This window comes from Euleptes europaea, chromosome 16 (genome assembly GCF_029931775.1).
Source record: "Euleptes europaea isolate rEulEur1 chromosome 16, rEulEur1.hap1, whole genome shotgun sequence".
NCBI lineage: Eukaryota > Metazoa > Chordata > Lepidosauria > Squamata > Sphaerodactylidae > Euleptes > Euleptes europaea.
Genome location: NC_079327.1, coordinates 55,908,173 through 55,925,985, shown reverse-complemented (window position 1 = coordinate 55,925,985; position 17,813 = coordinate 55,908,173). Strand labels below are relative to the sequence as shown.

At 44.0% G+C, this 17,813-nt stretch overlaps 1 protein-coding gene across 1 annotated transcript in view; it reads left to right on the top strand.

Moving 5' to 3' along the window:
* Window positions 1-17,813, top strand: part of CFAP47 (cilia and flagella associated protein 47) — a 380,184-nt gene that overhangs the window by 113,783 nt on the left and 248,588 nt on the right. The window contains exons 35-36 of the mRNA XM_056861810.1: window positions 11,812-12,031; window positions 16,199-16,405. Of these exons, the coding sequence (XP_056717788.1) occupies window positions 11,812-12,031; window positions 16,199-16,405 (427 nt within the window). The remainder of the gene's footprint in view (window positions 1-11,811; window positions 12,032-16,198; window positions 16,406-17,813) is intronic.

Genomic DNA, 17,813 nt, shown 5'->3' with positions numbered 1-17,813 from the left:
ACGGAGAGCAAGCAGTCATAACAACCTTCTGAGCAACACAACCTTGGAGGGCAGCTGCGCTCCCAGGCATGGAGCTCACATTCTGCCCCCCCAAGGGCCCCCCTCCCTAGGGCCCCCCTCTCCTCCTTGTTCGATGGGGCGGGTTTCTCCGGATACGAGGCATGGAACTGGCGTAGTAGGCGAGGGGCAGAGACATGACGATGCTTAACCCATTCGTCACAGGTGGGGCTGAAATGCTTCCAACGGACTAGGTACTCCAGCCCCCCCTATGGATACAGGAATCAAGAATCTTGGAAACCTCGCAGTGTTCCTCCCCCCCCCCCCACCATTTCAGGAACCTCTGGGGGATCTTCTGGATGCCACTGAGGTGCTGGCACATATTGTTTCAGTAAACTGACATGAAACACTGGATGGATTCTCTTTAACGTTTTAGGGAGTTGCAACTCCACCGTTACCTCGTTAATGATTCGAGCAATAGGAAAGGGCCCAATGTACTTCTCACTCAGTTTTCTAGAGGGTCGTAGTGACCGCAGATTTTTGGTGGAGAGATATACCAGATCACCCACCCTGAAGGTCCAGCCGGGAGCCCGATGCTTGTCAGCTTGGGCTTTATACTGTCTTTTGGCCCGTTCCAAGTTTTTGGTTAACCAAGGCCACGTAGTTTGTATAATTTGAATCCAGTCCGTTATCTCTGTACCCCCCTCCTCCCCCAATACATCCACCTGACCAACAGGTCCAAATTCTTTGCCGTACACAATGTGGAAGGGGCTGAAACCAGTGGACTGATGAACAGAATTATTATATGCGTACTCTGCAAAAGGCAATAAATCAACCCAATCATCTTGATGATAATTCACATAACAACAGAGATAACATTCTAACACAGCATTAACTCTTTCCGTTTGTCCATCCGTTTGGGGGTGGAATGCATTTGATAACCCTTGTTCCACCCCAACCAATTTGAGGAACGCCTTCCAAAATTTGGCTATGAATACTGACCCGTGGTTGGAAATTATCTTGCACGGTAAGGAATGATATTTGAAAACATGTGTTACAAACAAATGAGCCAGTCTTTGAGCAGAGGGCATGCCAGCGCAAGGGATTAGATGCACCTGTTTGGAAAAAAGGTCAGTAACCACCCACAGTACAGTTTTTCCTCGACTCAAAGGGAGATTAGTCATGAAATCCATGGCGATGACTTCCCATGGCCCCTGAGGCACTTCCAAAGGTTTCAATAACCTGGGGGGCTTGCCGGTAGGACGTTTCGCAGTGGCGCATATTGGACAGCTGCGGATGAAGGAGTCCAGATCTGAACGCATACCCGCCAACCAGAACTGATGTCGGAGCAAATGCAAAGTTTTAACAAAACCAAAGTGTCCAGCGGTTTTTGCTCCATGCGCAAGTCCTTACACTTCCGCCTGCCAAGTCTTAGGCATGTATAATTTAGCGTCTTTAACCCATATTTCCCTCTGACGCTCTAGACCAGAAGGTAGGGCATTTTTATTCATCTCTGTTTGACATTCGCGGATCAAAGCGTCACAGAAGGAACTAGGCAGTCCTTCCGGGACAACAGGTTCGCTCCCTGCTGGGGGCTGGGCTGAAGTGTTACCGTTAGCGTCTCCGAGCGACGGCGGAGGAACAGGAGGGGTAGCCACGTCAGTGGGCGGAGAGGAGTTACTCACGGTCTGGGCTTGCCGTGCTTGAGCGCGCGTTTGAACTGCCAAGGTGGGTAGGATACCTCTTTGCTCAGGAGTAAACAGAGATTCGGTGGGCCACTCCACCTTCACTGGGTATTGCGGGAGCCGGGAAAGAGCATCAGCTAAGAGGTTTTTCCTGCCCTGAATGTGTTTGATTACAAAATGAAACTGAGAAAAGAAGTCTGCCCATCTGACTTGTTTTGCTGTGAGCTTGTGAGTCCCGGTTAAGGCCTCAAGGTTCTTGTGATCCGTCCACACCTGGAAGGGAGTTTCAGAACCTTCAAGAAAATGTCTCCAGACTGTCAAAGCGTGTTTCACCGCTGCTGCTTCCTTTTCCCAAATGGGCCAATTAAGCTGAGCCTGGGAATTTTTTTTTTGAGAAATAGGCACATGGGTACAATTGGCCTTCCTCACCCTCTTCCCATGGCAACTTCAGAAGCGTCTACTTGGACAATGAATGGGCGGTCACAATCCGGATGCTTTAGCACCGGTTCGGTTGTAAACAAACATTTCAAAGTCTCAAAGGCTACCTGACATTCCGGGGTCCAGTCTATTTTGGCGGAAGGCTGGGTAGCAGCAACCCCTTTCCCCTTGGTTTTTAGGAGATCAGTAACTGGAAGCACCACCTGTGCGAAATTGCTGAGGAAATTCCGGTAAAAGTTAGCGAAACTGAGAAATCTTTGCACCTCTTTGCGAGTGGTTGGCGGCTCCCAGTTCACCACCACCTGTACCTTGTCAGGGTCCATGGTTAACCCTTGATGCGAAATCCTGTAGCCCAGAAACGTTAGTTCTTTTTTATGGAACTCACACTTGAAAACCTTAGCATAGAGGTGGTTTTCTCTGAGACGTTGCAAAACCTCTTTGACCAAAGTAACCTGCTCATCTAAGGTTTGGGAGTAGATGGGAATGTCATCTAAGTAAACCACCACTCCTTTAAACAACAAGTCATGAAAGATTTCATTAATCATTTGCATAAAGACCCCCGGAGCTCCTTTCAACCCGAAGGGCATCACAAGGTATTCAAACATCCCAAAGCAACTAGAAAAGGCAGTTAATGGCTCATCCCCCTCCCAAATATGAATGCGATAATACGCTTCCACCAGGTCCAGTTTAGTGAAAATGCGTCCTCCTTTTAGTTGGCTTAAGAGGTCCGGGATGAGGGGGATGGGGTAAGCATTGGTTTGGGTGACCGCATTCAGTTTGCGAAAGTCCGAGTCGCAAGTCACCTGTCTTTTTATGCACAAAGAAGGCAGGAGCGCAGTGGGGAGCTGTGGAAGGGCGGATAAATCCCCGTACCAGATTCTTGTCAATAAAGTCTTTCAGTACCGTTTTTCCCTTAGGATTTATAGGATAAATCTTACTCTTTGTCAGTTTCTCCCCTCCCACCACCTCAACAGCACAGTCCATTTCGTGGTGGGGGGGTAGTACATCACATTCCTTGATATCAAACACGTCTGCAAAATCTTGGTATTCGGGAGGCAACTGAGTCGGCAGTTCCTGCCGTTAAGGCAGCCAGATTCTTGTCAATAAAGTCTTTCAGTACCGTTTTTCCCTTAGGATTTATAGGATAAATCTTACTCTTTGTCAGTTTCTCCCCTCCCACCACCTCAACAGCACAGTCCATTTCGTGGTGGGGGGGTAGTACATCACATTCCTTGATATCAAACACGTCTGCAAAATCTCGGTATTCGGGAGGCAACTGAGTTGGCAGTTCCTGCCGTTAAGGCAGGGCTTTGGACGGCTACCTCTTTTAGATGCCGTTCACATTGCGGTTGGGTAAATTCGAGCGTTTGGGCTGCCCAGTTTATAGTGGGGCTGTGTCCTCAGAGCTAATTCACTCCCAGGATCACTGGATAGTGGATGCTGGGCGCTATAGTGAAGTGAATTTGCTCCCAGTGGTCCCCCACTCCCATGGAGACTCTGCCTGTTTGCCGGTCAACCGGCCACCCCTTAAAGTCACTACCATCCATCTGAGTGAATTGAAGGGGTTGGGGTAGGATGATGGCTTTCACATTCAGGGCTTTGAAGGTGTCGTCACTGATTAGGGTACGAGCACACCCTGAATCTACTAAAGCTTTAACTGCTAACTGGGGGGCCCCCTTATAGTGTTGCAATATCACATCGAGAAACACAGTGTCTTCAACCTCTCTCACCATTAGCGGAGCTGTGGGCGGCCCGAGTACCTCCATCTGCGGTGGCGCTCCGTTCACTGCAGACCTTGCCCATTTTTTGCCTGGTCTTGGGTTGCCTGGTCATGGGTTGGGATGAGGTTTAGAGCTGGCGAACCCTAGGTCCCGACCTCTTCCTCTTCCGATGTTTCCACGTCGGCGGGATCAGAAGTATTTGTAATCCGAGACCCCAATGGGTCATTATTTGTAATCCGGTACCCTGATGGGTCGGGAAGTGATGCTGGCGGCTCTTTACGAGCCACCTCGTCGTGCATGTGGAGGGCGGAAGGCGGTTTACGCCCGCTTGGCGCTGAGCTTTCGCGGCGGGTATCACCAGTGCCTTGGAGGCGACTTTCCGACTATGGCCATTCCGGTGGACCCGGCAGAGGCACTTGTGGGCCAAGGCCCACTGGTTGGGGTCCCCCCGGGGGAAGCGGTGCACCCAGTGGTGGGACACCTGGTGGCAGAACTGGTGGCAGCGGCACCACTTGCGGCGGCACCACTGGTGGTACCGCTGGCGGTGGCACCACTGGTGGCTGTCTCACTGGAGGTTGGTGCCTCCATCCCAACTCGTGGCATAAAACATCCATTCATTCTTGCATCTGGGCCATTTGTTGCTGTAGTTCCCAGTTCTAGGAGTGCAAACGAGAAACTTCATCTGCTGGCCCGCCTCCGCGTCGGCCGAGAAACGCCAAACTGGGTATTCCAGTCTTCGGTCGCTTCTCCCCCATACCAACCCTGGGAGGCCTCAAAAGGGGTATTCCAGTCCACAGCATCCTCCCTGTCCGAATCCCCTGTCAACATATGTCAAAGTTATGCCTAGTCTGCAGTTTGCTAAACAGATCATACTGATCAGAGTGACAGCTAAGTCATGTGATGATGCTGGTCTGATCCAGTTTGTACAGCCAGGAATGGGGATTTCCAGAATGACTCATCTCAGGTGAACTGTGATTGGTCATAAATGTGTATATAAGTCTGTGTAGTGAATGTAAGTTACTTCTTGCCTGAAATATACATGCTGGCGGAGCATGCTGATGCTCAGAGCTGTGAATGTTAACAGCCAAAGGACTCTGTGTAAATATTGTAAATAAACTGTACATAGCAGAACTGCGTGGTGTGAAGTTGCTACCAGGTAAACTCCTGAAGTCCAGACAAGCTGTGCGCGACATCCCCCTCGCCCGGGTACTCACAAATGTCTTGTGTTAGGGCGGAGTGAATAGTAGCTCGTTGACAATGAGCTAAATGCCTCGGGAGGGCTAAAAAGGACTGATCGGAAGAGAGTGAAAACTAAAAGTCCTCCTCTCCCGGTCCCTGTCCCGAACCCTGCCACTGAAAGTCCTTGGAGTGTGCTCTGAGGCTTGTCAATTCCGTGGGGGTTTCGGCCGTGGCTTTTGCTGTTCCAGCTGCCCACGCAGCTACCAGTTCCGTCGTCTGGGCCTCTGCTTTTGCCGAAGCTGCACCTAATTCCGCCACTTGAGCCACGGCTGTGTCTCTGAAGAGTTGCTCCAACAAAGGAGTTAGGAACATCTTTACTTCTTCCAGGTTGGTGAGAAGCGGCATCACCTGTCGCGCCACGTCTCCAGAAGCTGACCGAAAGTCCAATTGTAACAGTTCCTGGATTTGAGTCTCCGTAGCTGACAGTGGTAGTTCCATAATCCATAACACGATTTTGGCGGCAGCGTTACCTCCAACTGGAAGCGATCGCTGCCTCCGGAGCCTTCCGCCATAGCGGTCTGTAAAAAAGGACAGTCCAATAAATCCTCAAGGGTTGCGGTACGCACGACTAGCTGCGTTAGCAGGGAAGTCCCCTCCTGGGTCAGCCAGGCCTCCTCCTCCGGCTTGTCCCCTCCGACAGCGTTGTCCAAACGATGATATTGGTTCAATAGGTCGGCTTGAGTGGCTTTCCTCCTCTCCTCGTGCTGGTGCCGGTTGAGCACCCTCTGGGCGCGTAGGACCTGACCCTCGGTGTCCTCCCGCAAGAGCTGTCGGAGGATGTCTTGAGCGGTAAAGGCCCTTGGCTGTCCAACTCGAGTTGAGAGGATGTCCTCTTCCAAAGAGAAACTAGTAAAATCGGGTGCTGTTGCCATGCAAGTTAGAAATGGGATTAGAGTCCTAATGTAAGATCTGGGTTCACCTGTTAAATCCCAATCACCAAACGTCCAGACAGAGTATTCTAAGAAGCTGGTTTATTTGGGAAGCAGGAGGTGAGGAGAAAAAACTTACAGGGAAAGGTACGAGGACTCTAATGGGGGGGGGAACGAGCAGGATGGAACATATACAGAAAACCAAAGGCACAGTTGGATACCAAGCCTGGTTCCCATGATAGATTACAGTTATCACACCAACGGAGAGCAAGCAGTCATGACAATCTTCTGAGCAACACAACCTTGGAGGGCAGCTGCGCTCCCAGGCCTGGAGGTCACACTGATCCAAATGTTATGATCCTAAATTCTACCTCTTCTCCTGAGCACTAACCTGCACTTGATGTTTTTTTCAAACTCACACAACTTCTGTTCTGTAAAGCTACACCTAGGCTTGTTTCAACTGAATTCTTTTTTTAAAAAAACTCTGCTTCTGATTTTCTTGCCTAAAATCTATATTTTTTGTAAACTACAACATGTGATGGAAGTGTGAAATTCTTTTTTTAGAAACTCAGTTTATTTTTCCCCAGCCTACAAGTGAAGCCTATTTTTTCAATAATTAAGTTAATCCCTAGTCTTTTTTGGAAGACTAAAAGCTCAGGCTAAACCCTATTTTTAACCACCTGACTTCAATTTTTTTGAAGCCCAGATCAGCCTAATATTTTTTCTAAGCAATATGCTTCAATAAAAAAAATGAAAAAACAGTTGGCTTATTATTTTGGAACCCACTTCTTCCACTTGCTTATTTACGCTCACAGACTAATTGGTCCAATAGTTAGGGAATATTAGAAGATTACAATATTCAGGTAAAGTCTTTGAGACTGAAAGAGACAAATAATACAAGGAGCAAACCACCTGAGCTCTGCAGCGCATGCTCCATTTGTCAAAATGCAGCACACTAAATTTAATCAGTTTACATACAGAGGTATATTCCATTTGCTTAAGAGACTCAAAAGAAAAATCAATTTCTGCAGTGTTGCTCTTGGACGCTGGCGTGGCCTCCTCATGGCATTTTCCCAGCATATCTCCCTGTGCCAGTGTTCTGGGTGTGTGTGTGTGTTCCGGGGGGGGGGATGCCCAGGAGCAGGGCTGCTTTTAGGCAGCTTCCTAACCCCCTTCGGGCTCAAAATGCTCCATTTTGCAGGTGACAAGATATGCATGCAAAATTCATGGCACAGCCTCATGGAACTCTATGGGGAGTTCCACAGGGCTTAACCCCCCCCCCATTTTTCTAGCTTGCTGCCCTTTGGGACAGTGCAGCACCTCTGGCTGCCATGGGAACCCCCCCCCCCCGGATTGCTCGGTAAAAACTGTTTAATCTAAAAAGGAATGTTGTTATCAACATTTTATCCTCCAAGGAAGTTCAGGAAATTCCAGTTGTATTGCAGGACCAGTATCACACATTGGCAGATGTTATATGGAGTATAAGAAAGAAACTAAGGGGGAATCATAATTATCATTTACCTTGGCTATTGGCAGGAGTGTGTGTGTGTGTAAAGTGCCGTCAAGTCGCAGCCGACTTATGGCGACCCCTTTTTGGGGTTTTCATGGCAAGAGACTAACAGAGGTGGTTTGCCAGTGCCTTCCTCTGCACAGCAGCCCTGGTATTCCTTGGTGGTCTCCCATCCAAATACTAACCAGGGCTGACCCTGCTTAGCTTCTGAGATCTGACGAGATCAGGCTAGCCTGGGCCATCCAGGTCAGGGCATTGGCAGGAGTACACCATATCATATAGTAACAGGAATAACCTTTGCCTGCAAAACCATCTGGCTTCAAATCTTTTGAAGCCCAGATCAGCCTAACTGTTTTTTAAGTGAACTGTATGCTGCAATAAAAAACAAACAGCTTGCCTATTTTGGAAGCCTAACCAAAACCTACTTGTTTTTTTGGAGAACACTGAACCCAAGTTGAAATGTATTTTGTGTTTTTTAAAACACCTAAACAGTCACCTCAAAAACAAAACACATAAAGAGTTTTAAAGTAACTACATAAGAACAAGTATAAAATCAGAACCAGAAGAAGGAAAAAGGTAAAACTTTTAAAAACAGTAACACCTTGGAAATCCCCCCATTCACAAACCCTTTGAATATTAAAACCCTTCTAGAAACAGAGAAAATGCAATGCAGTAAAAAAACACCCTAAAACAAGCCAAGAGAAGAGAACCCAGCAAAACAGCAGAAGCCCTTTAAACCGTTTTAAAAACAGTGCAAAATGAAACCAAGAAAACAATTTTTAGAAGAACCAGAAAGAGACCAAAGGCTCCCTCTCCCTGCCCCCCGCCACTGCAACTCACAAGGCAAAACCCAAAAGCCCTCAGAAAAACTTGAAATAATATTTTAAAACAAAGGGCAAAATAGTCCTGGCACAGAAAAAGGTCTTCCTAGGGGACAGCAGCAGACAGCAGAATTAATCCAAGGCACAGACAGACCAGAACAGCAAGCCAAATAATCTCATCCTGAAATGGAGTCAAGCTACACCCAGGCAGGCCTCCTTGCCCATGCTCAAAGAGCCATGGAGTGCTGTGAGAGAATTATCATGATCGGGCACACAATTCTAGTGCTGCTCCTAACCTGTAGTCCCATTGCCTAGGTGAGCCACTTCCTTCCCCCTTCCCTCCCGTTGCCCAGGAAACCTGTTAAATGAAACAGAAATGGGCCTGGAAACCTAAGAATGCTACACCTGGATATTCCCAAATATTCTCAAACATTTTTGGAACTATTTGGGACCCAATTACTGGTATTCCTGTAATCTCAAATATCCTCCTGATGTTGAATATACTCCCAAAATAATGATAAGGTATATTTCAGATATACATTTGGAAATATCCGAATTCACATCTTTAATTTGATTCACTTGGAAAGTGTATTTCCTTCAGTATGACAAATAGCATCTCTGGGCCCCCATTTCAGGTCAGGAAAGCAGTGCTGATTTAAACATTGCTTCCTTGCCATGCTATCATCCAAATCCAAATTGGATCCCTTGATATTTATCAATAAAAATAACTCAGGATAGCTATTCACAGTTCTTCCAGTCTGTAGTTTTAAAGCTCTCAGATTGTCACGGTCTCTGACATAATTATGGTATTTTGTGTACATGTGCAGAATTAATTCCATGTAGAGCTTGAACACAACATACAAACTGAACCACAAACTGCAGAGGTTTGTGTAATGAAAAGCCTGGCAACAGCTTGCAAAATGCAAATGTCTTTAGAACAGGCTGACTGAATTCTCTCAAGGTCTGAATTCTTTCAAGAGCTAACTAACTTACCCTGGTCTTGTCCTTGAAGGGAGAAGAACAAAGTCATTCTTCACTATCTGCCAGAAAGGTGTATCTGAAATTACCCTTCCTGATTCAGCTGCCAGCTGTCAGCTGCTCATATCTCAAGAGCAGAAAAGTCCTGCTATTTTATAACCTCAAGGCTATAGGTGCAGTAAGCTTCTTGCTTTCTATGACCTTGCTGAAGGTTTCCTACTGACTAGATGGTTACATGTTACAATGAGAGCAATAATTGTGTTTTATGATTTATATAGTTATATATTGTATTGTAGATTTCTAAATAGTCTCATTTAACGCGTATTGTACTGAAGATGAGAATGGTATGAAAACTGAGTATATGGCGTGATCATGGAGCTCAGAAATGATTGTTTATACTTTAAGCAAAATAGACTGAAAGGAAAGGAAGCCCATATTTGGTCATGGGGAGAAGCTAATAACCTGAACAGCTGCAACTAAGACATTATTGCACTGCTCATGTTAACTGAAAGTGGGGAGAAAGATATCCCTCCTGATGGTAAAATCAACACCCTTAATGAGTCTGAAACAGTATAAATACAGCCACAGTAAGCCCAGAGAATTAGAACCTTCCAAAGGCTCTCAAGAAAAGGCTGACTGGTATGTATGGCTTAAATACATTTCTCTAGACTTTATGAATTAGATACTTTGAACTGAATCAGAATAATTTGACTGTTATATTTTAGAAGTTGGATTTGTAAGACTTGCTTGCTTTTACTTCATACATTGTAAATACATACATTGTACTTTGACAAGAGTTTTTATAGAAGTGTTAAAGACTTGATAATCTGCATTTACATATATTTTACTAGAAGTATATCAATAAAAAGACTTGCTTTTTAAAAGTAGGTAAAGTCGTTGAGTCCTGCTTACTCGATGACTGGCTGAATAAGATAACTTCACTTCTCAGTAAGTGATACATTCTAAGAGCCTGTCATCTGAACAGCACTACCCTCTTCAGGAGGCAATTAGTCAAATTTATGGAGGATAACTGTACAAATGAATATTACTGATAATAACTATACAAAAACTCCATGTTAGGCTTGCCAACCTCTAGCTGGGGCCTGGAGATCTCCCAGATTTACAACTGATCTCCAGACTACAGACTTTAGTTCCCCTGGAGAAAATGGCCGTTTTGGAGGGTGGACTGTATAGCATGACATCCCTGCTGAGTTTCCTCCTCTCTCCAAACTCCACCTTCCCTAGGCTCTGCCCCCAAATCTCCAGGAATTTCCCAAGTTGGAGTTGGCAACCCTACTCCACATTCAGAGGCGGTATACCACTGAATACTGATTATGGGGAACAAGCAGCAAAGGAAAACTATTGCCTTCACTGCCTGCTTGTGGTCTTTTTGGAAGTACCTAACCAACCACAGTTAGAAACAGGACTAGATGATCAGATCCGGTAGGGCCCTTTTCTCCTCTTACTATTGTGTGTCAAACTTGTTTATGTAAGCTGCTTTGAGAATCCCTCTGGATCTGAAGAAATTAAATAAACACTGGTGAAAAAGAAATGTTTAAATTATAGACAATTGACTTAAGTAGCATTGTTAATACTGTAGCGGAAACCAGGGTTCGTGGGGGGGAGAGAGAGACCCAAAACCGTTATCAAGAAAAATAGTTTTATTCGGAGTTGCGGCTCAGTTACTCTAGCAAGCAAAACACTGAGCCCCGATTCTACTGGGGATCAGACATTTATCCAAAATCCACACTCTGATGAGGCACATCAACATTCTGTGCTTATCTGTTTGTTTTACATTGTCTGGAGCCTAAGAGCTCCAGCAGTTCTATCCAGTTCCAGTTCTTGTTATCGTTCACCATGACTTTCCATGACTTTCCCCCCACTACCTTTAGCACACACGTAGAGTTATCCTGCCCAGCAACAAGCTATTCCCTTGCTGTCCTAACACATTTCAGTACATTTACAGAAAGGAAAAGAGGTTATCACAAACTATTAAATCAGACTACTTATGTGGATCCTCCACATTCAGGGGAAAGCTATCTTGCTGTCACAATACTCATTTAGTAAAAGAGTTCCGCAGGCCCTCCAAGATGGTGTTACTCCACCAGGCCTACAGTTGAGGGCGGCTGCAGGTTGTCATCTGTGCTGGCCTTCCTACCCCTACCAGTTCTGTTTTTAGTAACAGTGGGGGTGCTGACGGCTCTGCTGGGTCTCTCAGCAGTGGCTATATTTTGAATGCACCGTCTGGTTATTAACTAATATTGCTGTGGGGTTTTAATAGTTTTAATTGTAGATGTATTATGGTTTTATTGTTTTATTGTTATTGTTTGTTGTTACCTGCCCTGAGCCCGGCTTTGGCCGGGAATAGAGGGCAGGCTAGAAATCTAAATAAACAAATAAAATAAATAAGTAAAAGGGATTTATAGGGCCCATTTAATGATGAGGGTATAATTGATTGGAAGCAGAATGATTGTATTGGAGAAATTTTAATCCATTTTAATTAGCTGTTCTAGTACATACAATTTAACTAAATTACATTATTTTTTTGTGCAGAATTTGAAAAGGAAGTTGAAAATGAAAGGTTGAAGAAGAGTGAAGCTATCAGCCTAGATGGCACAAATCTGTCTTATTTTGACCATTCCCTTTTTCCTTCAGAAGGCACAGAAGCACATGTCTTTTTACAAAAAGTTATCACAGCAGTCCAGAACTGGTTTACTCTCTTTGGTTGGTCTAAAGGACCAAATCCCATTGCTATTCCACATACTCTAAGACGGTAATCAATTGTTTTCTTTAACCATTTTTTTAAATTAACTGTTTTCTTAATTCAATTAAGTGTACAGTTTGATCTTGTTATTTCCTTTGGGATTTTTCTGTGCTCCTGCTTGCTGTGCCCCCATTCTTAATTGAGGAGTCAGCTCCCAAAGCCTTTTTGTCAAGCTACATCTGCAAAATAGCTGCCGTAGCCTCGTGAAACTCAATGGGGGACTTTCACAGGGTTTTGTTCCTATTACATTTTTTTCATGTTTTATCAGGTCAGGAAGCCTCAGGAGGTGGTGCGGCTGCGCCATCCCTGGCCAACACCTGACTATCCCCACCTTCAAGATTGCTGTATTTACCTAACTGCACAGGAGCAATCCCCCTTCTGGTTGCACACCTTAACGTGGTGAGGGGGTTTGTGTGTGTCAGGGAAGCTGAGAGCAATACCGTAAGGGGTCACTCTAGACTAAACTCCTAGCAGAGACCATTCCGTCGAATGGTCACAGCTGAGACACCAGATGAAGATGCATCCACCCCCTTAAGGGATCAATGGCCACATCCGCAGAAGAGAACAGGCAGTTCCAATGGGGATGGGGGCAGAGGAATCCCTGAAGGTTAGCTACTGGGCAGCAGCAGTAGTGGAAGGTGACAATGGCAGCACCACTACGGCTAACCCTGGTTAGTACTGTGCAGAAGAAGGCACTGATAAACCACTTCTGGCCATCCTTTACCTTGAAAACCCTATGATGAGGCAATCCAAAATGAAAAAAGATATAGTGCTGGAAGATGGGACCCCCAGGTTGGATGGCACTCAATCTGCTACTGGGGTAGAACAGAGGACAAGTACGAGTAGCGCTGTTCTTAATGATGCAATTGGACTAAAGCGGAAAGGACGTTCAGTGGTTGACATGAATAGATGCAAAAGGAAAGTCCGAAGCTGTTCAACACATATAATAGGAACATGGAATGTGAGAAGCATGAATCAGGGTAAGCTTGAAATTGTTAAACAAGAAATGGAACGTATGGGCATTTCAGTCCTGGGAGTAAGTGAATTAAAGTGGACTGGAGTAGGACATTTTCAATCAGAAAATTACAAAGTGTTTTATTCAGGGAATGACAAAAAGAGAAGAAACGGAGTTGCTTTAATAGTGAGGCAAGATGTAGCAAAGGCAGTCAGGAGCTATAATGTAAAGTGTGACGGAATAATATCAGTCAGACCTCAGGGCAAGCCTATCAACATAAGCATCATTCAAGTTTATGCCCCAACTACAGATGCTGATGAGGAAGAAATTGAAAGTTTTTATGCCAGTGTTCAGGAAGAAATTGATCAGACACCTAAACAAGATATGCTGATAATCATAGGTGATTGGAACGCAAAAGTAGGAAACAAAGCAGAATCAAATGTTGTTGGCAGATTTGGGCTAGGAGCACAGAATGAAGCAGGAGAACGCCTCATAGAATTCTGTGAAGACAACAATTAGTTCATTGCAAACACATGTTTCAGGCAACCAAATAGACGATTGTATACATGGACATCACCAGACGGCCAGTATAGAAATCAAATAGATTATATAATTGGAAGCAGAAGATGGAGAAGCTCTATTCTCTCGGCCAAAACAAGACCTGGAGCTGACTGCGGTACAGATCATGAATTGTTCATATCGAAAATCAAGATAAAGCTTAAGAAAAACACCAAAACATTCATAGCACTAAAACACAATCTAAGCAATATTCCAGAAGAGTTTACAGACCATGTAAGGAACAGATTTGCATTACTGAGTTCAAGTGAATGTAAACCTGAAGAACTATGGGTGGAAACTAGAGATATTCTCAAGGAAGAATGTGCAAAGACTATTCCTGTAGCCAAAAGAAAAGAAAAACCTTGATGGATGTCTGAGGAAACTCTTAAAATTGCCAGAGGTAGACGAGAAGCAAAAGTAGAAGGTGACAGAAATAGAATCAAAAGTCTAAGTGCAACGTTCCAGCGACTCGCCCGTAGAGACAAAGTGACCTATTATAATAACCAGTGTAAAGAAATAAAGAGAACAACAAGAAAGGAAGAACAAGAGATCTGTTCCACAAGATCCAAGAAATCAAAGGGAAATTTAAAGCACGGTTAGGCATGCTGAAAGATCAGCATGGAAATACATTAACTGAAAAGGACAAAATAAAGAAAAGGTGGGAACAATACACTGAAGAACTATACAGAAGAGATGAAAGGATAACCGATGCTTTCCAAGAAGAATTTTTTGAAGAAGAACCTACAGTTTTAGAAAGTGAAGTGAAAGCTGCACTGAGAGCAATCGGGAGGAACAAATCACCAGGAGCAGATGGGATATCAATAGAGCTATTCCAAGCCACAGAAACGGAGCCCATCAAAATCTTGACAAGAATATGCCAACAGATATGGAAAACAAAACAATGGCCCACAGACTGGAAACGATCCATTTACATTCCAATTCCCAAGAAAGGAGACATCAAAGATTGCAGCAACTATCGGACCATCGCATTAATTTCTCACACAAGTAAAGTGTTGCTCAAAATCTTACAGGAAAGGCTGTTACCATATATGGAACGAGAAATGCCTGATGTTCAAGCTGGTTTCAGAAAAGGAAGAGGCACTAGAGATCATATTGCAAATATACGCTGGTTACTGGAGCATACGGGAGACTTTCAGAAGAAAATCAGCTTGTATTTCATAGATGACAGCAAAGCTTTTGACTGTGTGGATCACAAAAAGCTATGGGTGGTTTTAAAGGAAATGGGTGTGCCTCTACATCTGATCGTTTTGATGCGCAACCTGTACTCTGGACAAGAGGCAACAGAACAGAATATGGAGAAACGGAATGGTTTCCAATTGGCAACGGAGTCAGACAAGGATGTGTTTTATCTCCCGATCTCTTCAATCTATATGCAGAACATATAATTAGGAAAACTGGATTAGATTTAGATGAAGGTGGAGTGAAAATTGGAGGGAGGAATATTAATAATTTGAGATATGCTGATGACACTACGTTATTGGCAGAAAATAGTGAAGGTTTGAAACGACTACTGCTGAAAGTTAAAAGAGAAAGTGCCAAAGCAGGACTACAGCTGAACATCAAGAAAACAAAAGTAATGACTACAGGAGAATTACACAACTTTAAGGTTGACAATGAGCAAATTGAAATTGTTGAAGAATTTCTATTTCTTGGCTCCACCATCAACCAAAAAGGGAGACTGCAGCCAAGAAATCAGAAGGAGATTGAGACTGGGAAGGGCAGCCATGAAGGAGCTAGAAAATATTTTGAAGTGTAAGGATGTGTCACTGGCCACCAAGATTAGATTAATTCATGCCATCGTATTCCCTATTACTATGTATGGGTGTGAAAGCTGGACAGTGAAGAAAGCTGATAGGAAGAAAATAGATTCCTTTGAAATGTGGTGTTGGAGGAGAGTGTTATGGATACTGTGGACTGCCAAAAAAACAAATCAGTGGGTTATAGATCAAGCCTGAACTGACCCTAGAAGCTAAAATGACTAAACTGAGGCTATCGTATTTTGGTCACATCATGGAAAAGACAGCCATGTTAGGAAAAGTTGAGGGCAGCAGGAAAAGAGGAAGACCCAACAAGAGATGGATTGACTCAATAAAGGAAGCCACAGCTGTCTATTTGAAAGACCTGAGCAAGGCTGCCAAAGATAGGACATTTTGGAGGACTTTCATTCATGGGGTCGCCATGAGTCGGAAACTACTTGACGGCAATTAACACACACACATAGGGGCAATATTTAAACTGTCAGTACTGAACAAAACTTTTTACCGGCATGATATAAGAAGACTGCATTATATTTAACCCAGTTTGTATATAATAGAATTAAGGGGGCAGATTCTTGTAGGGCTATTTTTTGAAAGATTTGCTTTACTAGTTACCTGCCATCGGATTAACAGTGCAATCCTCTGCATTCTTTTCAGTTTGATCCCATTGAGGTAAATGAGTTTAGAAAGGGATAACTTCACAAGATTGCCTACTAGTAAATTAGCTACAAGTACATCAATGGCTTCAGATTTACCTGTAAAGCATGTCTCAGAGAATTTTATGTTTGATGCCTGAGACATTTAATTCCTTAAGGAAGTGGCTGCATAAATGTTTTTAATGTTGGCTTGCATCTAATATTGAAACAATTTCTCTCTCTCTCCCAGTGATGTCTGTAAAATTCAAATGACTTCATGTGATGAAAAGGTTAAACAAAACCTTGGCAAAGATATCAAGACCATTTATGACATGCTTCTCCATCTGAGTGGGCAGCTGCTTCCTGGGATCTCTTCAAGCCAATCCTTGCCCTTTGACCCCACTCAGCGTGTGGTGCAGCTCCACTGGCAGCATTCGACAATGATCACTTTTCTCAAGTGAGTGGATTTTTGAGAGGGATCTTTATATTTTGATAACTACCTTTAATAGATTTTCTGAAAGTTTAATACCCTTCCCAGATTATTAATAATTTCTCTGCTTTCTAAATGTGTGTATTTGTCTTTATTCATATGATCAAAGGACATTACATTTACAACAGTATGCAACATGCTTCCTATTCCATTAAATTCTTTTGGGGTTCTGTGGAAGTGAAGGGCACCTTTGGTTGCAACCCTGTACCCTTATCTCTTGGTGGTGGTGGAAAGTGTCATCAAGTCCCAGCTGACTTATGGCTACCCTCTAGGGTTTTCAAGGCAAGAGACTAATAGAGGTGGTGTGCAATTGCCTGCCTGTGCATAGCGACCCTGGACTTCTTTTGTGGTCTTCCAGATGCTAATCAGGGCCAACCCTGTTTAGTTTCCAAGATCTGATGAGATTGGGCTAGCCTGGGCCATCCAGGTCAGGGTGCCCTTATCTCTTACCACTGGCTTATTGCAGTGGTGATGTTTCTGAAAGCTGATTCACATATTATGAAGTCCTTATGTTCCCGTGTCCTCAGCATGGCTGCTGCAAGGATTTTTAATTGAATGTATGCTACTCGGAACTTAATTCCCAGGCCTCTGTGAGAAGAAGGGGCTTAAGGCTTCCCTCACAAACTGTTTTCCTGATCTGAAATGGCCCTGGGAGCCACTATGTGCCCTATCAAGTTCTATTCTCTATCTGTGAAATCGTTGTCTCAGACAACTATCAGAAGATCTGAGTACTTTCCCTTTGATACTAGATGTTTCTTATTGGCTAAGTCCACCCTGTTGGAAGCCATTTATAGCCCTGTCCTATTAAGCAGCTGCCTTTGTGATAGTGCTGTACTACAGAGGCTAATCATCAGTGTGGAGGTGTCTGTGATTAGAACTGTACCATTGTTGTGGCTTGTACTAGTGTATTATGTTAGTAGTGTATTATCAATGTGGAAATGTGGGTTAAATTTGTGGGTTAAAAAAGAGGTTGCTTTTTATCTTTAAATTATCATCAGTCATCCATTGAGGCTTTTCATTTCTTTTGGCTATAAAAATAGTCATTGCACATTCTTCCTTGATGATATATCTGGCTTCAACCCATAATTTTTCTGGTTTACATTCACTTGCACTTGGCAATGGCAATCTGTACTTTGCATGGTCTTTAAACTCTTCAGAATTTTGTTTAGATTGTATTTTGACACTATGAATATTTTGGTGTTTTTCTTCAGTTTTGTTATTAACAATTCATGATCTGTTTTACATTCAGCTCTTGGTCTTCTTTTGAGTGGAGTGAATAGAGCTTCTCCATCTTCTACTTGCAGTTATGAAACCTATTTGATTTCTGTATTGGCCATCTGTTGATGTCCATGTATACAATTGCCTGTTTGGTTGC